A 22,485-nucleotide genomic window follows, 5' to 3' on the forward strand; every position below is an offset into this window, starting at 1 on the left:
TGCATCGCCACTATAAGTCTTTAGAAAGTTTGCGGTAGCCCAAACCGCGCATGCACGAGTACCTTCCCACCCAATGTAGGAGGTGTGGTCCCTCAGTTTCTTAGTTTCCATGGAGCTAAGATGACGTGTTTTTTCAACGGCCGTTGAAACTTTTTTCTCTGCTGCCTTCTCGCTCTCACGGACCTTTGACTTTTCATAAGAACATAGGAATTGCCGCTGCTGGGTCAGACCAGTGGTCCATCGTGTCCAGCAGTCCGCTCATGCAGCAGCCCTTAAGTCAAAGACCAGTGTCCTATTTGAGTCTAGTCTTATTTGCATATATAAGTTCTGTTCCAGTATTTAAGTTGATTTTAGTAAAAAAAAAAAAAAAACCCAAAAAAACAATTTTTGTTTTTTCTCTTTCGTGGGTTCAGCCCGGCGGGGCCTGTTCGACCACCTTAGGCCTCGGATTTTAATGTAGCCGAGGTTGTCTTTCCTTCAATGTCCCGCCCGCAGATGGGTTTCAAAAAGTGTGGACGTTGTGCTCGCCCCATCTCCATGACTGACCTGCATCGCTGGTGTCTCCAGTGCTTGGGGCCTGAGCACCATCCCAAAATCTTTTCCCGCTGTTCTTCTCTGCAGAACCGCCTTATTCAGCAGCGCCTCCTCTTCGGTGTCGCAATGAAAGGAGACTCGACACTGCTGCTGATGTCGACGGCCAAATCGACACCGCACCTTTCGACATCAGTGGAACCATCTTCAGTGTCACGTAGTTCAGTGGGTAAGCTGGCTCAGAAGCCTTCCCCAATCCCCTCTGGACTTCAGATCAAAGCAGCAGTGAGCCAAGTCCTGCCAACCTCAAAGAAGCCCAAGAAATGCTCCTCTCCGATCTCGGTGAGTGCCTCGACATTGGCCTCCTCATCACCAGAGCATAGAGCCACACTGAAGATATTGACAAAAAAAGCCAGCAGTACTGGTGCTTACTCTCAAACAACAGATTCACGATTTGCTTTGAGAGGAATTGCGTGTGAAGTTATAAATTCTGGTGCCAACCCAAATTCTGTCCATGTCGAAAACGACTCCCCCGGTGCCAGTCAGGTCTGAGCCCTCGACACCAATTGCACCTGCAGTAGAGTCTCCATCCGTGCTGCCACTTCTTGTTAAGGAATCGACACTGATGACTCACCGACACTGATCATCCTCAACACAGATGTCACTTGAGTCATCATCGGTCTGGAAAGGCACTGCAGAAATGAAAACATCTCGAGCCCTCGATATCGAGTGCTCGGCACCAATCCCAGACTGTTCAGGATTCAGACCTATGGGGAGACTCTGAACAAGATCCTATCCTGTCTGAATATGAGGTTTCTTCAGATGATGAATCCCTTCGCCACTCTTCTCAAGAGGCTCCTCTGGTGTCTGAGAAATCTTCTTTTTCCAAGTTTCTTCGGGAGATGTCTGAAACTTTGTTCATCCCTCTGGAAGCCGATTCTAAAAGATCCAAGCAGTTCCTGGATGCCTTGGATTATGATCATCCACCCAAGAAACTCCTCAAGCTTCCACTTTATGATATCTTGCGAGAAATGTTTTACAAAAATTTAGAGACATCACTTACTATTCTTGTGACTCCTTGTAAGCTGGACTCTTTGTAAAGGGTGGTACCTATTCCTGGGTTTGACAAACCCCAACTTCCCCACGAGTCTCTCTTGGTAGAATCTACCTTAAAAAAAATCCTAGGGGGCTAGTGTGTTTGCCTCTGTACCTCCTGGCAGAGAGGGCAAGGCCATGGATCGGTTTGGTAAACGATTCTACCAAAATGCTATGTTAGCCAACCAGTCTGGCAATTATAATTTCCATTTCTCCTTCTACATGAAGCATTTAGTCAAACAAGTTGCTACTTTCCAGAACGTAAGCTTCCTGCTTTCCAGCATTTCATTTCTGACCTGTTCCAGCTTAGAAAATATATGGTTCATTCCACCTACGACACCTTTGAACTCACTTCACGCACTGCAGCAATGTCGGTGGCCATGAGACATCTGGCCTGTCTTCAGGTTTCTGAACTAGATGTCAACCATCAAGACAGGTTAGCGAATGCACCTTGTCTAGGAGACAAGCTTTTTGGTCCTTCCATGGACACGGCTACCCAGACGTTGTCTGCTCATGAGACCAGATGGGACACTCTGGTCAAGCCCATAAAGAAGCCTCCACCTTCTCGACCCTTCAGACTCCTGCTCGGCCTCAGCCCAGGAGACAGGGGCAACAGCAACCACATCAACACAAAAAACACAGGCTATACTCCAAAAGCCTACACAGGCTTTTTTTACGTGTTTTTTAAGAGCATAGCCAACGTCACCATTCTGCAGACTTTGCCTCAGCCCAGAGGCCGTCTCCAATTTTTCATCGCTCGCTGGGAGCTCATAACATCAGACTGGGCCCTCACCATCATTTGTCAGGGTGACACTCAATGTTCACACCCTGCCACCAGACCATCCTCCAAGAGAGTCTACTTTGGACCATGCACAGTTCTCCCTTCTTCTCCAGGAGATTCAATCCCTTTTCCTACTGAATGCCATTGATGAAGTTCCCCTCAACCAGCAGGTGCAGGGATTCTACTCCCATTACTTCTTAGTTCCAAATAAGACAGGAGGACAGAGACCCATTCTGGATCTTGGAGCTCTCAACAAATTTGTAGTCAAGGAGAAATTCAGGATGCTCTCCCTTGCCCTGCTTTATCCTCTCATCAATCAGAATGACTGGCTATGCTCTCTGGATCTCAAGGAAACCTACACACATATTTCAATTCATCCGGCTTCCAGGAAGTACCTCCATTTTCAAATCAATCGATGTCATTACCAGTACAAGGTCCTTCCCTTTGGCTTCGCTTCGCATCTTCTCCCATCTTCATGAAGTGCCTGATTGTAGAGGCTGCATCTCTCCGATCACAAGGCCTTCAAGTCTTTCCTTACCTGGACGACTAGTTGTTCAAGGCTGTATCCTCTCAGGAAGTGGTCCAAGCAACATCTCAGACCATTTCTTTTCTTCAGGTTCTAGGATTCGAAGTCAACTTCCCCAAATCACATCTTCTTCCAACTCAACGTCTGCAGTTCATTGGGGCAATCCTAGACACCACTCTGAGAGCGTTTCTTCCTCAAGATCGCCTTCAGGCTCTCATCTGCCTTTGTCAGCAACTGCTTCCTCTTCAATCCATCTCGGCAAGGCACATGATGGTTCTGCTGGGCCACATGGCTTCCACTGTCCATGTGACACCACTGGCAAGACTACACCTTCGCACTCCTCAGTGGACCCTTGCCTCTCAGTGGTCTCAAGCAACTGATTGTCTCTCGCAGCACATCTCTGTAACATCATCTCTACTGCAGTCGCTTCGATGGTGGATGACTTCTTCCAATCTATCCCGAGGTCTCCTTTTACACTTATCCCCTTATGCCTTGGGGGCTCATATGGATAATCTTCAGACTCAGGGTCTTTGACCCGCCAAGGAATGGAAATTTCATATCAATTTCCTGGAGCTCAGAACAATGTTTTATGCCCTCAAGGCCTTCCATCATCTTCTCTGCCCCCAAGTCCTCCTCCTTCGCATGGACAATCAAGTAGCAATGTACTACATAAACAAGCAAGGAGGCACGGGCTCTCTCCTGTTATGCCAGGAAGCCCAAAAAAAATTTGGTTTGGGCAATGGCTCGCAACCTTTTCCTAAAGGCTGTCTACATTCAATGAGAGAAGAATTCCCTAGCGGACAACCTCAGCAGAATGGACTCAACTCTGCAACTCTCCAGTCCATCTTTGCTCAATGGGGCACTCCAGAAGTGGACTTGTTTGCAGCTCCTCACAATCATCAGTTGCCCCAGATCTGCTCCAGGTTTTACTCTCCTCTCCACCTGGAAGCAGATGCCTTTTTCCTGGATTGGATGGACCTGTTTCTATATGCATTACCTCCAATCCCTCTCATGTTGAGAACTCTTTTCAAGCTCAAGCGAGAAGCAGTCACAATGATTCTCATTGCTCTACGGTGGCCCAGACAACATTGGTTCTCCATTCTACTTCAACTCAGTTCCAGGAAGCCCATTCCTCTTCCAGTATTTCCTACTCTGCTTACTCATAATCAGGAATCACTTCTACATCCCAACCTGCAATCGCTTCACCTGACAGCTTGGTTTCTCTTGGCTGTGAGTTCTTCTGAATTACGTCTCTCTCAGCCTGTTCGACATATTATTGACGCCTCCAGGAAACCAGCCACTCAGCAATGTTACTAACAAAAGTGGACTAGGTTTTCTTCCTAGTGTCTTCTTCATCATCACAATCCAACTTCCTTGGTAGTGGAATTGATGTTGGATCATCTACTTTCTCTGTCTGACTCTGGACTCAAATCTACATCTATCAAGAGTCCATCTCAATGCTATTACAGCTTTTCACATGCCAGTCGAGGGAAAACCTCTTACTGCTCATCCTTTGGTCTCCAGATTCATGAAAGGACTTTTCAATGTTAAACCACTTCTCAAGCTTCCACCTGGGACCTTAATGTGGTACTTTCCAGCTTGATGAAGCCACCATTTGAACCAATGGCTACAGCTCATCTCACATTTCTCATCTGGAAAGTTGTCTTCCTTATTGCTCTCACCTCTGCCAGGAAGGTCAGTGAGTTGCAAGCCTTGATAGCAGATCCACCCTTCACAGTTTTTCATCATGACAAAGTGGTTCTGTGTACACATCCAAAGTTTCTTCCGAAAGTTGTCATTGAATTTCATCTTAATCAGTCAATTGTTCTACCAGTGTTTTTTCCTAAGCCTCATTCGCTGGAGAAACTGCTTTACATACTTTGGACTGTGAACGGGCTTTGGCCTATTACTTTGACCGAACAAAGCTACATCGAACTTCTCCCTACTGTTCATCTCTTTTGATCTAAACGAGTTGGGGCATCCTGTTTCCAAGAGAACGATTTCCAACTGGCTGGCTGCCTCTCTCTTGTTCGGTTATGCTCAGACTGGACTGGAATTGGAAAGTCGTGTCACAGCCCACAAAATTAGAGCTAAGGCAGCTTCAGTTGCTTTCCTCAAATCTACTCCCATTGAGAAAATCTGTAAAGCTGCCACCTGGTCCTCAGTTCATATATTCACTTCTCACTACTGTCTGGAGTCCTTCTCCAGATGGGACGGTCACTTTGGCCAATCTGTATTACAAAATTTATTTTCCTAAGGCCAACTCTCCCACCATCCCATCTCTGTTAGCTTGAAGGTCACCCATACGTGAGAATATGCTGCATGCTTGGCCTGGCATAGTTACTTACCGTAACAGGGTTATCCAGGGACAGCAGGCAGATATTCTCACAACCCACCCACCTCCCCGGGTTGGCTTCTTAGCTGGCTTATCTTAACTGAGGGACCGCGCGCCCTACGTCGGGCGGGAAGGCACTCACGCATGCACGGTTCAAGCTATTGCAAACTTTCTAAAGACTTAAAGTGGCGATGCACTTTTTTTCCATTCATTTATTATAATTTCAACAAAATAAGATTATTGAACAAACCAAAAAGTTTTCCCAATTTACAATATAGAAAAAGAATACTCATTCCAAATATTAACTATACAAACTCCTGAATAGTCCTCATTAGGGAGAGAAACAATTCACATACCATTGGGAATACAATATTAAGAAGATTTAAGAGATTAATAGAAATCAAATTGGTAGCTCGCCTATATTTTTTAAATTGGACCAGTAAATTGAGATCATTTGGAACTCTGCAATATTACTCCTTTCCCTTACAAAAAAACAAAAAAAACAACCCAAAACCAAAAACCTGCCATTGGGAGGGTTCATAAAAAACAGGTATTCTGATACAAGTAAATCACACATTTACAAGGATAATGCAATTGAAATTTTGCCCCCAATATTTTAACATTTTCTTTCAGTTCTAGGAACCTTTTCTTTCTTGTTTGTGTCGTTCTTGAGATATCTGAGAATATAGAATCTTACCATCCATAAAGTAGACTTCTTTCAACCTAAAAATAGGTGAAGAAGCGCTTCCTTATCTTGTATGAATATAAATGTCATTAGAAGCGTTGTTCACAAAACTAATTCTTCTGAAATCTCCAAAATTCTTGATAAATCCATAGGATTTAGCAAAGCAGCATTAGATTGAGCAACTTCTGAAGAGGAAGGTTTGGTTTGTTTTTTTAACAGAAACAGGTATAAAATATATTTTGTGTAGAGGAGGCAGCCCATCTTCAGGGTATTTAAAGACTTCTTTCAAAAATTTATAAAACAACTTTTTTGGGGACATTGTAAGTGTTTTGGGGAAATTCAGAATTCTTAAATTCAACTGTTTGGTATAATTCTCCGTATTTTCCATTTTCCTCAAAAGCACCAATTTGTCCTGAATAATTGAAGTACATGAAGACTGAACTCCTTGAACAGATTGTTCTAGGGATTTAACTTTCTCCCCTTGGACCTTTAACTACTCTTCAAATTTTTGTATTTTCAAAGTTTGATTTTGCACAAGTGGTGAGATTCCCAGACATATCTTGTGAAGGGAATCTAATGCAGTCCAAATTGATTCCAATGTAATTTCAGGTCTCACAAGGGATTAAAGAGTTGGCAGTTCCCCTCGCTCTGCTGAAACTTCTATAGCCTCTTTCGTTGTAAATAACCTGGCCGCAGAATCCTGGGGAGCCAGCAATCCCGTTAGCTCGGTAGATAGCGTTACTTCAAGAGACGATGGGATAAACATGTGGGTTCACTCCGGGGAAATGCTTAGGAGAGGGTTCTTTTAAGGGGAGGGTTCTTTGAGTGGGCAGACTTGTTGGGCGTTCGGCCCTTTTCTGCCGTCATACTCTATGTATTCTATGTATGCGTTGCAGCCAGTATTCCCTTCTCACTCGGCTACAAAGGAGGTGCTGGTCCCGCAGAACCGAGCAAGATTTCGCTCCCCAATGCCAACGCTTCCCTCGCGTCTAGCTCTGCTGGAACGCCCCAAAGAGAAGACAAGAAGAAGCTGGTGATCACTTTCTGCCGCGATAAGGTAGGTCCTGATGGTTGGGCTACCGCTGCTCTACCTCTTCTTTTAGGCATAGTGTAAAGCTGCACAGAGCTATTAAGAAAGTTCCAATATTAAGCAGGAGCTGCAGACACCGTGTCCTACTACAAGACGCCATCTTGTTCAGTGGCGATGCACTTTTAAAGTGGTCCGTATCGGGGCTCCGTCGGGGACGTCGCCCATACGTGAGAATATCTTCCTGCTGTCCCTGGATAACACCTGTTATGGTAAGTAACTGTGCTGTCCCTTCTCTGAAGAGCTTACAATGGAATTTGGACAGACAGGACATATAGAGGGACATAATCAAAACAAACGTTCAAGTTTGATTCGGATGCTGGACACCCAACGTTGGCAGTGGGAAAATACCCATTTTTGAAAAATACGTCTAGAATAGAGTGTTTCCTTTTTGAAACTCGTCTATCTGGATGTCCAGGCTATTGTTCGTCCAGACCGCCAGAACATCCATCTTTATACCACATTTTCGACCAAAATAGTAGTTAGAGTGGCTTATGAGCCTGGGTCCTTCTCTCTATGGTTCACTAGCCCACTCCCCAGGCTATTTAAGATACCTGTGTACAGCTCTACTAGGCTTTCCTATCCAGGTGCTGATGTTCTGGACACAGGTATGTACTTTTTTATTCTGATCTTTGTGGGTGTGTGAGGGGGGTCAGTGAACACTGGGTGAGTGTATGGGGGTCTTTACTTTGTCTCTGCAGTGGTTATATGGTCACTTCGGATACCTTTTTTCACGTATACCTGTTTTTACTTCGTCCAACTCACAACATTTAAGTTTCGTTCAAGATGTCTAGTAAAACATTAAATTTTCCTTGCAGGATGACTAAGTCTAGGTTGGCCCCCTCCCACCCACATACTGCCCCAACCACTCCTCCAGATATGCCCTTTTCATCTCTGGGCGCACAGCGGCATAAAAAGTGCCACGGTACATTCAGAAAGTTGATTTATCAGCACTTGGATGACCTGTCTTTTAGGTCAAAAAAGTGCCGACTTCGGCGGGTTTTTAGACATGTAAGTTTTGAATATGAGCCCCTTAGGGGTTGGGGAGAATGAAAGAATGGACTTGGGTGTCTTATGGTTAATGGGAGTTAGGAGCTGATAGCAGCCTCGAGAAAGTGGGCTTGAATACCTCTAGAGGCAGAGCCTAATGTAATGAGTCGGGCAGTCTGTTCCAGGCATACAGTGCAAGGGAGAAAGGATGGAGTCTGGAGTTGGCAATGGAGAAGGGTACAGATAGGAGGGACTTAGCTGATGAACGGACTTCATAGAAGGGGGAGCATAGGGGAGATACTGAGGGGATGACTTGTTAGTCAGTAAGAGGAGTTTGAACTGTATTCAGAAATGGATGGGGAGCCAATGAAGTGACTTGAGGAGAGGGGTAATGCGAATATGGTGGCTCTCGCTGAATATAAGTTTACAGCCAACACTGAGAATATAATAGGGAAGTTCAATGATCCATATATGCTCATATTTATATGCCCTTCCTTGTATGGATTCTGTAACCGACGCCGTCATTGGCAGCTGCCGATCACATTAATCCCACGATGGTACCGGGTACAGAAAAAGTAGGCACCGGAAATGTAGGCCAGGGTTCTGGCAACTACCTATGAAGTGAATCATACCTCCATAGGCACAATTCTGGTGCTGATTTTTAGGCGCCAACAAAGCACTTTGAAACTCAGTTAAAAACATTGTTTCAACAGTATTTTTTTTTTTTTTACTGAGTTTGGGCACCTATTGGTGCCGTTTAGAGAATCCCCCCTTAATATGCATGAGTGCACTTTTACCAACAAAAGTGAATGCAGGGAAACTAAGCGCTGTTCTGTAAGTATGTGCGTAAATGGCATAGAGTATTAACGCAAGGGGGAGTGGATGGAGCTTGAGTGAGGCATGGGCAGGGCTAATGGGCTCCTTGTAATGCATTAGCATAGGATTCTCAGTGGCTGCTACGTACGACAATCGGTAGCAGCTTTGGAGAACCGTTTTATGCATCGACAGGAGAGCTTTCTATGACAGTCAGTGCTTTAATGACTCTTACTGCACAGAAAGCTTTTGAGCACTAACTCCAAATCAAGTTAAAAAGTAGCAGAAACTCCGGTCTGGCTAGTAATAATAATAATAATTTTATTCTTATATACCGCCATAATGAAAAGGTTCTAGGGGCTCAGACACCACACCTAGGGCTAGTTTCAGTAAATAGCATCCAAAACTCGGCACTCAATGCTATTCTATAATGGGCACAAAAATCAGCATGCAGTATAGAACAGCACTGAGGTCTGGATTCTCAAACCAGTGTCAATATCAGTGGCTGACAATCGCATGTCAATCATGCATCAGCGCAACTCTAGGAAGATAAGGGCCAGACACATGTACAGTGATTGCACGCTGCCAGCCCATAAGCCTTCCCCCCCACCCCCCCACCGTCAATTCTGACCTCAGAGAGAAGGTCTGAGCCAGCCAAGCAGCCAAGGTCTGGGCCTTTCCCTTCCCAGAGCTGTGATGGGGGATAATTAAATGTTGGTGGTGGTTGGCGGTGGACAGGGGGGAGGAATCAGTGGCAGGTCACCTTGGGGGCAGGCAGGCTTCGGCGCAGGCCAGCTTTGGGGGTGGGAGAAAGAAGGGGGTGAGACAAAACCTGGAAGCCAGTGAGGGGGTGGGGGATATGAGAAGGAGGGAGGGAGGGAATAGAAAGGGACAATTGTTGGGCCTGAGTGTGTAAGCGAGAGGGAAAGAGATGGTGCACATGGGGAAAGGAAGAGGAAAACTGGGCATAGAGAGGAGTGAGGTAGAAATGCATGGGGAATAGAAGGTAAGAGGGAGAAATGTTGAATATGGTGGTGGAGAGGGAACAGAGGGATAGATTGAAGGGGATGCAAGGGGGAGGAATGTTGGGCATAGTGATGGAGGAAGAGATGTGGCATGGTGTTGGAGAGGGGTGATAAAAGGATAAATGGGCAGTGGTGAAAACTGATCTGGGGGATGAGAGAGAAAAAAAAGTTGGACTCATGGAGGGGCAGAGAGAGATGTTGGTTGGGGAATGGAATGAGGTCTGGAGGAGAGGAAGCATGCAGGAGGCAGAAAGAAAGAACATAAGAATTGCCTTACTGGGTCAGACCAATGGTCCATCAAGCCCTGTAGCCCATTCTCACTGTGGCCAATCCAGGTCACTAGTACCTGGCCAAAACCCAAGGAGTAGCAATATTCCATGCTACCGATCCAGGGCAAGCAGTGGCTTCCCCCATGTCTTTCTCAATAACAGACTATGGACTTTTCCTCCAAGAACTTGTCCAAACCTTTCTTAAAACCAGCTACGTCAAGGGTCTCAAAGTCCCTCCTTGAGGGCCGCAATCCAGTCGGGTTTTCAGGATTTCCCCAATGAATATACATGAGATCTATGTGCATGCACTACTTTCAATGCATGCTTTCATTTGGGAAATCCTGAACACCCGACTGGATTGCGGCCCTCAAGGAGAGACTGAGATCCCTGAGCTACGTTATTTGCTCTTACCACATCCTCTGGCAATGCGTTCCAGAGCTTAACTATTCAACGAGTGAAAATTTTTTTCCTCCAATTGGTTTTCAAAGTAACTTCATCGAGTGTCCCCTATTCTTAGTAATTTTTGACAGAGTGAAAAAATCAGTCCACTTGTACCCGTTTTACTCCACTCACGATTTTGTAGACTTCAATCCTATCTCCCCTCAGCCATCTCTTTTTCAAGCTGAAGAGCCCTAACCGTTTTAGTTTTTCCTCATACGAGAGGAGTTCCATCCCCTTTACCATCTTGGATGCACAGTCAGAAGGAAGTGCAACCAGAGACTCATGAAATCACCAGACAAAGATCAGAAAAATGATTTTATTTTCAATTTAGTGATCAAAATGTGTCAGTTTTGAGAATTTATATCTGCTGTCTAAATTTTGCACTATATTTGTCTATTTTTCTATAGTTGTTACTAAGGTTTCAAGTTTCAAGTTTCAAGTTTATTGGTTTTTTATACCCCGATCATAAAACAAATATCTGACCGGTTAACAATAAAATTTAGATAGGAAAGAAAGAAGTATTTAAATGTGTTTAGAGAAATTAGTGAGAAAAATAGAAACATTTAAGACGTATGGACAGACCTGACAGTGAGGGTAAGTGGGAAGGTTGGGAGAAAGTTACATAATCTTAGGAGAAATGAGATAGAGGGAAGGGATATAACACAGGGGGCGGGGGTGCCTGGTATGAGTGATATGCTCTTAGGATGATAATTGGATTGAGAAAGAAAACGACAAGTGGACGAGGAAAAGATTAAGTATTGGTATAGGCGTCTTTAAATAGATAAGTTTTAAGAATAGTCTTGAATTTTGGTAATTGGCTTTCATCCTGAAGAATTTGGGGTAGAGAGTTCCATAATGTGGGTGCAGTTATGGCGAAGTTAGTATTCCTGGTGTAAAAGGATTCTTTTAGAGAAGGAATGAAAAGGAGTTTTTGATCAGATGATCTTAGAGAACGAGAAGAACTTTGGGGGATTAAAAGTTTATCAAGAAATAGGGGCAGGTGAGAGTGTTTGATTTTGAAAGTAAGTAGTATGATTTTATAAAGTATCCGATGAGTGACGGGGAGCCAATGGGCCTCTTTAAAAAGAGGAGTGACATGTTCAAACTTGCCGACATTGAAAATGAGTTTAATAGCGGTATTTTGAATAAGTTGAAGCCGTCGAAGTTCTTTTTGGGGGAGTCCATAGAGAAGAGAATTACTATAGTCTAGGTGTGAGATGACTAGGGAATGAATTAGTATGTTAATCGAGTCGGAAGTTAAAATAGATCTGAGGGAACGAATGATACGTAGTTTGAAGAAACAAGTTTTTACAACGGAGCTGATGTGGTCGTGAAATGTAAGGTGACATTGCATATTTTAAAATCATCTGTCTTGACCTCTTTGAAAAAAAACCCTCAAATATAAATGATAATTGACATTTTCTCTATTTATTTATTTATTTCGTTTTCTATATCATTCTCCCAGGGAAGCTCAGAACGGTTTACATGCATTTATTCAGGTACTCAAGCAGTTTTCCCTGTCTGTCCCGCCGGGCTCACAATCTATCTAACGTACCTGGGGCAATGGGGGGGATTAAGTGACTTGCCCAGCGTCACAAGGAGAAGCGTGGGTTTGAACCCACAACCTCTGGGTGCTGAGGCTGTAGTTTTAACCACTGTGCCACACTCTGTGCTTTGTTTTTTTTTAATTTTGTGGTTATCATTATGTATTAATAAGATTATATTGTGTGTATATGAAAAATGGATGGAAGAAATTGCATTAAAATTAGTATTATTATGGGGGTGGAGTCAGGGGCGGAGTTTGAGAAGGGGTACTCTATTGGTATTTGTTAGGCTTAGGGGGTACTTGGTTTGAAAAGGTTGAGAAACACTGTTCTATAACACTGCGTACAAATTTTAAGAATGTCCTGATGCGCACATGGCACATGCATCTCCCATGGCCATACTCCCTTTTGGATTGCACGCTGTGGGATTTGGGCACCATAATTAGCATCCAGGGGCTAAAGTACATTTCCTTGTCAAGTTAAAATTGCTGTTGCAGATAATGTCTCAGGTAAAGCTATCTGGAACATAATAGTATCTTCATTGGACTAAAAAGTATTATGGTACACACCTTCAGTCAATGACGAAAACAGAAAAGGCTGTGATCTTAGAGTCTCAAGGTGGCGAAGTGGTGAAATGTGCAATTGATAACAAACATATATGGTAATTAAAAAAAATTAAAAAAAGTTACCATTTGAAGAATTTGGAATGACTGGGAATAGCTGTTCTGTCACTCTTGGCTTACACCTTGTGGTACAGTTTACCAACTCCTGCACAGAGAATTGGAATCCAAAACTCAGACTGAGTTCTGCCTATGCTGAAACTACCGGTATCAGGAGACAATTTACAGCTACTATTATTGAGCGACTACCCTACATTTCAGCATTCGGCAGGATAAAATGGACAGAAAAATCAGAGCCAGCACTTATGGAACAGAACATACGGGGCAGAGGAGGTTTAGTTAGTGCCAGTCAGAACCACCAAAACAGCTACTTAAAAACACACTTCCATCTGCCATGCTATGAGCCACTCTGGTGGCGGCTAGGGCAGGTGGAGTGGCAGGAGTCCAATATTAGGAAGATGGAATGGAAAGAAAAAGGAAGGGGCTACTCAAAGTGTCGGCCGAAAAGTCAGATTCTCCAAAACTTCCAGATGGCTTCAGGTTCCCTTTATTTTTTCTCCTCTTTTAAGCATCCTATAATTATAGCTTTCCAAGCCAAGACGATTTCACAATCTCAGAAAAGTCGCCTTTGAAACGCCTCTCAAGAAAAGGTTGCGGTTTGGCACATTACACACCCGCCCACCACCAGCCTTCCTCCTCCCCTTCAAATCAAAAGAAGAAGTCAAGAATTAACCCTTGTGCTGCTAGATCCCTCGCACTAGTACTTACTGGCACCCACTCTCCAACACCCAGAGGACAAAACAAAGGCTGTGCTGTAATCCAAACTCTTATCTTTTAGTGTAATTCTGATGCCATCCACTGTTATACTGAAGCCATATTCTGCTATAAGGAATCCTCCTTATGAATATAAACTGTTCTTGTTCCAAGAACAAACTATGAAAATGTGCCTCAAAAAGCTGACCAAGTGACCCCCCTCCCCCTCAAACCTGGCCCTTCCAAAAGGACAGTGTAATTTTGTCTTATTTATCCAGACACTTAGAACATGTCAATACCTGTTTCATGACAGAGCTTTATCCATGCGGAGCAGTTAGGTTTATCCAAACGTCCTGTAATCTATAGAGGGTCCAATAGTCATAAGATTTACACTCTTAATTTTGAGACTTTTTGAGAGAGACTGCACTCTTTTTTTAGCTCTGGCACATTAATTGGATCAAATGTTTTTTTTACAGCACATCATAATTGGAAATTATAAAATTGCAAAACCAACAAAAAAATGAAGGTCCCCTTTTATTGAGCTGCATTAGGGTTTTTTATTACTGGCCACTACAGTAAAAGCTACGACGCTCATAGGAATTCTATGAGCATCAGAGCTTTGACCACAGCAGCCAACGATAAAAAAAAACCCTAACGCAACTTGATAAAAAGGACCTAAATGTGAGAATTATTTATTTAAAGTTCTTTAAGCTATATATGGGTAACTATAACAGTGAAATTAAAGTAGATAGAATTGCTCAATATTCAACAAGCAAACACGCATTTCATCATTCACTATCTGCAGTCATTCTCTTTTTTTGGTTTAATTTCTGTCAGAGCAAAAAATCCAAGTCTGCAAAGATAAGAAGATCCAAACAGTAACAAAGACTTGATTGCTTTGTTGTTCAAGTGAAGATAACAACTGCATAAAAAATAAAACTAAAATTACTTGCTATTAGTTTTCAAGGTCTAATCACATCAAAGAATGATGTTTGTCTGGGTGGTTGTATCCTTACACACACATAAGAACATAAGAAACGCCTTCACCGGATCAGACCCTAGGTCCATCCAGTCCGGTGACCCGCACACGCGGAGGCCAAGCCAGGTGCTCCCAGATGGAGACCCTGATTACCCGTATCTCTCAATGTGATTTGCAAGGAGGTGTGCATCCAACTTGCGCTTGAATCCCAGAATAGTAGTCTCCGTCACAACCTCCTCTGGGAGAGCATTCCAAGCGTCCACCACTCGCTGTGCGAAACAGAACTTCCTGACATTTGTCCTGAGCCTGTGGCCCCTCAGCTTCAGTCCATGACCTCTTGTCCGTGTCACATTTGACAATGTGAATAACGATGTTTCTTGCTCTATTTTGTCAAATCATTTCAGTATTTTAAAAGTCTCTATCATATCATATCATATCATATCAGATGCTCATAACATTGACAGCCTCTTGTGTACACAACGTACATGTCATCTATTTATCTATTCTACTGTATACTTATGAAAGGAATATAAAAAATAAAGTAAAATTCTGAAATCTCTTTGGGGCACACCACTGTGCCGTGGCACACAGTTTGAGAGACACTGCCTTAATGTGTGCTAAGTGCTAAGAAGACCTACGGGCAATGGTGTAGTGAGAGTAGAAGGTGCCTGGGGCGGTGGCACTCCCCCGTGCCCTCCTTTCTGTCCCCACCCGTGCACTTGCACTCTTCCTTTCCCCCGTACCTCTTTAAGTCTTCAACAGCACGAGCAGCTTCTCTGGCCTGCTGCTCGCACTGGTGTTTTTTCCTCTGACGTCACTTCCTGGTCCCATGACCAGGAAGTGATTTCAGAGGGAACCAGGCTGGCACGAGCAATAGGCTGGAGAAGTTGCTTGCGCTGGCAAAGATTTACAGATGTATGGGAGGGGGGCGAGAGGTGCTGGCACCCCAACCAAGACGGCACCTGGGGCAGTCTGCCCCCCCCCCACCCCTACTACGCCACTGTCTATGGGCTTCTTAGCATTTAGCACATGCTTAGCTTTAGTAAAAGCCCCTTTGAGAGTTAAGCTAAAATTGTCTCTCTGAAAATTTATTAGGGCTGAATGCATAAATACTGAACATTTCATTAAAACCTCAAATTTAAGAGCATGAAAAATAGGTGGTTAACAAGGGAAGATATAGGGTGGGGAAAGGACGTTAAGAGCCTAGCACCGATTTTCAGCATTAAGGGCCATATTCTAGATATGAAGCCTAAATACAGGCAGTGAAAAGGAAGGCACTTAGCGTGATTGTATAAAGCCTCCAAAGTTGGGCGCAGGGTATAGAATCACACATGTCTAGCATTTAGACCAATGAAAACCAGACCTAAATACCCACGCTTAAGTTATGTGCAGATATGACGTATTCTACAAAAGTGTGCCAAACTTTTTGGAATGCCCACGACCTGACAATGCTCCTCCCCCTGGCCACACCCCCTTTTGAGCTGCACATTAGAATTTACACATACCGCTTTGTAGAATTCTAATTAGTGCCATTTTACTTGCCAATTAACAGTGCTGATTAGCTTGTTAAGCAACTAAGATGCATGCGCAAATCAGGAATGTGGACAGATTTGTGCGTACAGCTTTGGTTGCACTGTAAAGAACCAGGCCCTAGGCTCAAATCTACTGCAGGCAAATGAATGCTAGAGTTCAGGTTATGGGTCTGAACATTCACTTAATAGCACTTTTTGAAGCCAGTTTGATAGTGTAATTTTATTATTATCTATTTAAGGTGATCAGTGATAGAACTGTTAGTTTATCACCATTGGGTAATTTGAATCTCCCTAGTATATAGTATATTAATATTGAAATGCCATATAAACTAGCTGAGCAACTGATGCTCTAAAATCGCTTTGCGATGCACAAAAAAGTGATTGCTTTTAGCAATCTGAAAAAAGCAACTGGTTAAGACCAGTCGCTTACGTGTTTTACCAATAGTTCAGCCCTGAAATTCATATATTTAACACATTTCTACCATAAATACAGTTTTTACAATAGCATGGACATATACTTGTGTTATATGTGCGTTGTGAGCAGAAATAAAATATAAAAAGAGAAGACAAATAAAGATGGGGGTCAATGGGAAAAAGCTAAAACTTTCATTCCTTATGATTAAAATATGTACAAGCTGGGCCAGACCTTTACACAGCACCACCCTCATTTTTGCCCCACATTTGCGTAGTCTGCTGCTACCTCTCTGCAAAGCATCAAGGGATTCCCCTCACTGTACTATCCAAAAGTGCTTTGTGCTCCATGGGACGACATGGACAGCGGTTGTAGGCTCCGATTTATGCAGGCTGCCCTTTCTCTGGGAGGAAGAGAAAACTATGATAACGGTCGAAGGAGGTAGCTGCCATGGAGGAGTCCAACTAGCAAATCTGGCACATGCGTTCATTGTCGTTGTATCAACAGGACAGATCGAACGGAGATTATGGCGAACCTCCATGCAAATCATTTGCATGCAAACTTGTTTGAGCATTGACTGCTGTTTCGGAATTGGACAAAAAATTGGCCCACAGCGATCCACACGGTCTTACCGATTGTGTTTAGTGCATCTAGGCCTTAGACGACTCCACTCTATTATTTTTTTAACAAACAAGCCAATTTTCTTCACAGCTCAAGCACTTTAGTCCTGGGTTGCACAGATCGGTAAATGTCTCTCGGCTCTTTTATCATGATGTAGTGGGGCTGTGTTGAAAACAGCCCCCTATATGTATCACTCACGGGGAAAAAAAAATGTTCCGATCTGTAAGTGGAGCTGGATGGGCAGCCTAATAGATCAAGATGCCAAGAAGCAAGGAATCAAGGTTTAAACCCCACTGCTGCTTCTTCTCAATCCTAAACAAGTCACTTAACCCTTCCTTGCCTCAGGTTCGTACTAACCTAGACTGCAAGCCCTCAGGGGACATGAAAATACTTAACATTAAAAAGCATGAGCTAAATTCAAGGTAAACTAAATATCAGTTTTTCTACTGAGGGACTGAATTCTGCACAAAAAACAACCCCTCAGGCTGTTCTAAGTCGAATGATAAAACATCTTTTTCCTTTGCCTTCTAGTTTCACCAACTGAAAAAGTTTTTAAAGAACAGTGAACACAGCTAATCAATAAGAGAAGTCAAATGACATACATTAACCGGCAATCCAAAAAGTGTTTCTTTCCCCCATAATAACCTCTCATCACTGCATTGGTGAAATGAGGACCTCCTTGTGCCAGCTGATTAACTCACATCTCTTACCTATCGCAGCCGTTGGTCGCACGTACAGGCTGAGTCAGGCTGACCTCCAACGCTCCCTGTCAAAGCAAAATGAGAATCTATGAGGGGCGTGCAGAATCGGAACATACAGCCTCCCCGCCCCCTCCGTTCCCAGGATCCATCATCTTTTGCAAAGAAAAAAATAATAAATCAATCTGTTATGCAATTACTTTATATGCTTGCCTACAGATTGTCTCCCGAGGCATTCAACCTACAGCAACCACATTTCCAAGAGAGACATCCCATGATTAATCAAAGGAAATGCGTGCACTGCTTTGCTCTTGGTTTCCTTCCTGTGCAGTCAGCCACCACAGCGCTCAATTTGCAAGGAGCAGTCGGGGACGCCAGGGTCTCCCAGCACACTTGAACTGAGCAAGCTAAGGCCTGTCAGATGAAGAGGTCACAACCCCACCAATCAATGAGGTGGGGGGAGAAAGTGCTAAGGGGGAGAGGGGTGAACATAAGGAGAAAAGGAATACGGGCCCACAACCTACCAATGAATCTCCACCACCTATAAACTCCCAGGTGGGACACAGCCTAAATGGAAAGCCAAGTTATCCAGTTCCAGGCTGGAGACTTTTTGGCAAGTCCTGGTTTTCAACTTACATCCCAAAGCAGTATGGGATTTGTAGCATCTGATCCAACCCACTGATCAGTACTGCAAGTCCCATAATGCACCAGGATGGGGGTGATCAGAAATCCAGAACTGTCCTAAAATCACCAGCCTGGAACAGGGTAACTTGGAAGTACGGGGAAAAGCTTTTCTACTCATATCTGGATAAAATCTGAAAACCAAAATTATTTCCCGTTACAGACACATGGATCTAATGCTAACATTTATTCAGAAAAAGAAAAGTGGTCACAAGAACCACTCTATGCTGCTTTTCTTATTTGTTTGAAATAGTTCTAATAAAATAAAAATATAATTTATGACAGCAGCATTACCAGTTGTACAAAAGCCCTGTGAAATGGATGGCCTCTATCCCACTCAGCTTTAAGCTTACCTGATATAATTTTATTCATGGGAGGCGCTAGCTTTCTCCCTACCATAAACTTGGGCTAACAACTTCTGTCAAGTAATTTTTTGCAGTGCTGCCTTACCTAGCTGCAAGAGAGATTTTTGGCCAGCCCAGAACTTACATCCCAAAGCTGTGTGGTAGTTGTAGTCCCCAATTCAACCCACTGAAATCCGTGCAGTGTTTCCTAAGTCTATCCTGGAGTACTCCCTTACCAGTCAGGTTTTTAGGATATCCACAATGAGTACGCATACAAAGATTTGCATACAATACCTCGTAAATGCATATTCATCTTGATTATCCTGAAAACCTGACGGCAAAGAGAATCCTGCAGGCTAGGGCTACTTTCAATGGAAGTAAAACCTGGATGTCTCAATCCACCCTCTTTTTTTCTGGAGCCATATGGTAAACCTCTCTAGGACCAACTTGGGAAACACTGACATAATACACTAGGTCTAGGATAGGGTTGCCTCAAATGCAGGACTGGCTTAAGCTCTTCCTCCTGGAACCGGGTTAACCTAGTAGCTCAATGATTCCCAAACCTGTTTCTGCCAGTCAGTCATGTTTTCAGAATATCCACAATGAATATTCATGAGATCAATTTGCATACACTGCCTCCTTAATATGCAATTCTCTCTCATGATTGTTCTTTGTAGATATCCTGAAAACCTAATGGGATTTGAGCTAAGAGCTATGCTCCCTTCAACAGATCACTACAGCATAAATAAAAGATGTCAAAACTGCAACTCTGGAGGGCCACAAACTGGTTTGGTGCTACAAGATGTCTCTGATGAATATTTATAACTGTATATAATAGAGGTAGTATTTGCAACTCTCTCTCTCATACATATTCATTAGTGATATCCTGTAAACCTAATGCGACCATATGTCCCGTTTTGAATGGGACCATCCCAATTTTAGGTTACCTATCCCATTGTTCCCAAGCCCAGCTTCAGGACGCCGAAATGTCCCGTTTTTAGAAAAAGAGCAACCCACTGTAACAATTTTTTTAAAAAAAGTGCTATGCTTGGGGACAATGGGATGCGACTTTACAAGAAGTAGGCCAACAAGCCTTCCCCCTCACCCCCCGAAGTCAATTCTGACGATGGATAGGAAGTAGAACTTCCTCTCCAACATCAGAATTGACATTGGGGGGGGGGAGGCTTGTGGGCCCGCCGCTTGTAAAGTCGCTGCATGCACCTGGCCTGTTGCTGCGTCGGCATAGCAGGAAGAAATCGGCAGTGGGGGGGATAGGGAGACAGAGAGAGAAAGAAAGAAAGACTGGGAGGAAGCGCAGAGAGAGAGAGAGAAAGAAAGACAGAAAGGGGGCGCAGGGAGAGAGAGAGACACACACAGACAGAAAGGGGAGACAGGGAGAGAGAAAGATAGAAAGATGATATCTACAATGTTATTACATAAAAATTAGTAGATATCCCTGTGATAGAGTGGGGCAGCTTGTTTAGGAGAAGGGTTGCATAGTCAGATAGACAGACCACACTCTGGGCTTTCAAGGAAAAAACTATTTTATTCAACAGTAGTGCAGAGCCTGTTCCTTCACAGGCTCCTAAAAGTTTGTGTTCTTTAAAAGGAAACAGGTAGGCTTTTCCCCAGTCTTTCTCAAACCAAAAATCCCCTTCTCCATAGGACATGCCACACCCCAAACAGTCTTATTCCATGTGCAGGAAACAGTTAGGCAGCATTATATCCCAGGTCTTAGCAGGCACTAGAACAAAGGCAAGATTGTGAAATGCAGTAGAGTCTTACCTTCTATAAACTCCTTCAATGCCCTTCAACCAGCTTCTCCAGCTCCTGGGTTCCATCTAGCACACACCCCCCTCCTAAGTCTGGCTTGGCCTTTTAAGTTCCCCCGAGTCACTTCCTGGTTTCCTACTTTTCTCCCCTCCCCCCTCCCTGGGAGAAACTCTTTCTCAGTGCTGCTGTGGTTGTGAGACAATTTAGCCAGGAGGGGGCGTGCCGGGTTTTCCCGAGTCTGAGCAGCAGTGTCAAGTAGGGGAAGTAGTAGGGTTACATAGACTGTCATAGTCCTGTTTTAAGGAAAAATTAAATGGTCATGTTATGTAAACCCAACTATATGCAGCCCTCTGGGATTGCAGATTGACATCTTTGAAATAGCAGGACCTAGAACCCCTACGTCAGAAGAGCAAACAACTGTTTGGAAAGGGGGTACAAATTAGGTGTGCGAAACTTGGATCATCCACATTAAGACTTCTGGCTAAAGGACTTTTTCTGCACCATCTTTCCTCCTGAATTAGCCAACAGTTCCTCTTCCAACCTATGTTATTCATTCTATTTTAGGTTAGGTAATGAAGGTGGGCAGACCTCGCACAGGGGAAAGAATGACGTGGCACAAGGATACAGGGAAATTCAAGAAATCCACAAAAAGGAGGAAAAAAAAGAACAGAAAAAAGAAAAGAAAAGCTAGGGATACTCTGAACAAGGCAAATGGGAGGCCCAAAAACCAGGATGACTGTTAATGGTTCCAGCACCCCACACCCATCCCAATAAAAGACGTCACCAAATACTTTAGGAACATCTTCCCTGCTAACAAAATTCATGCAAGGAAGGGTGTATGTGTTTTATACTTAGATATGGGGCTTCCTCCAGGACTGAGTCACAAGACCTTTTAAATCACGATAAAAAGATGAAATTATCTAGAGAACAAATGTGAAGATTTTGAAACTACAAAGGCCCCATCTAAAGGCCCAAAAGGAAAACCACATAATTCCAGGAAATCAGAAGCCATCATACGTGTTCCCACTGATGAGATCTTGAATCTTGCCATAGTCAATCACCTTGCATATGGTTTCCTTATCAATTAGGAAAGTTGTCCATGTTAACAGAAAGCATATCCCACCAGTGGTCATCTGCACAATTCATTGTGGTTGCAACAGGCACACCACCGTACCTTCTTTGCAATTTCCACTTGGCATTCTTTGGGTCAGCTGTTTAAAGTAGCAATTGTCAAACCTGTGCTGGGGAACCAACCACCAGTCAGCTTTTATAGGAAATCCACAATAAATATGCATGAGAAAAATCTTCATACTACCTCCCTTACAGGCAAACCTCTCTCATGCATATTAATTGCATAAACTAAATACAAAAAGAGCTATACCTTACACCTCCTACTGTTTTATAATTATTTAATCATTTATTATAATTATAAAACATTTTTCATATCATTATTTCACACAATACATACAAATAATCATCCTCCCCAAAAGTGAAGCCCTCCCAATCTACCCAATATCTTAAAATTCATAAAAAGTTCATCCTCTCAATACAGTGCTATACTCTATGCCAATTCTTAAATGCCTTCTTTTGTTCACTGAGTTTCCTCCACATTCATTCAATCAGTCAAGCTTGATCATAGGAAACATTGTAGCTCGACACAGTTCTGTGTTTCGCCCTAAGGCATCATCAGGAGCTTAAGACTGAAACAGACCACTTCTTCACAATCTCTGACATTTCATCCTATTTTGGTTCCTAGCCACAACCAGGAACAGGACATCCAAATCAGGATCTTTCTCCAGCTAAAACGCTGGTGAAGTTCACTTGCATATTAATTGGGGGTATTCTGAAAACCCAACTAGCTGGTGGCCCCTGAGGACAGGTTTGAGAATCACTGGTCTACAGAACTCTTTTTCTGTTTTGTGTCCATGGGGAAATTCTCAAGGTTTCTGG

At 43.5% G+C, this 22,485-nt stretch overlaps 1 protein-coding gene across 3 annotated transcripts in view; it reads right to left on the reverse strand.

Annotated features, from left to right (window-relative positions):
• Positions 1 to 22,485, reverse strand: part of PLEKHH3 (pleckstrin homology, MyTH4 and FERM domain containing H3) — a 187,654-nt gene that overhangs the window by 115,384 nt on the left and 49,785 nt on the right. For all 3 annotated transcript variants that reach the window (XM_033918211.1, XM_033918207.1, XM_033918212.1), the window contains exon 2: positions 17,750 to 17,805. In XM_033918211.1, coding sequence (XP_033774102.1) covers positions 17,750 to 17,805 — 56 coding nt within the window. The remainder of the gene's footprint in view (positions 1 to 17,749; positions 17,806 to 22,485) is intronic.

The sequence above is a fragment of the Geotrypetes seraphini genome, chromosome 13 (assembly GCF_902459505.1).
Source record: "Geotrypetes seraphini chromosome 13, aGeoSer1.1, whole genome shotgun sequence".
NCBI classification, from domain to species: Eukaryota; Metazoa; Chordata; class Amphibia; order Gymnophiona; family Dermophiidae; genus Geotrypetes; species Geotrypetes seraphini.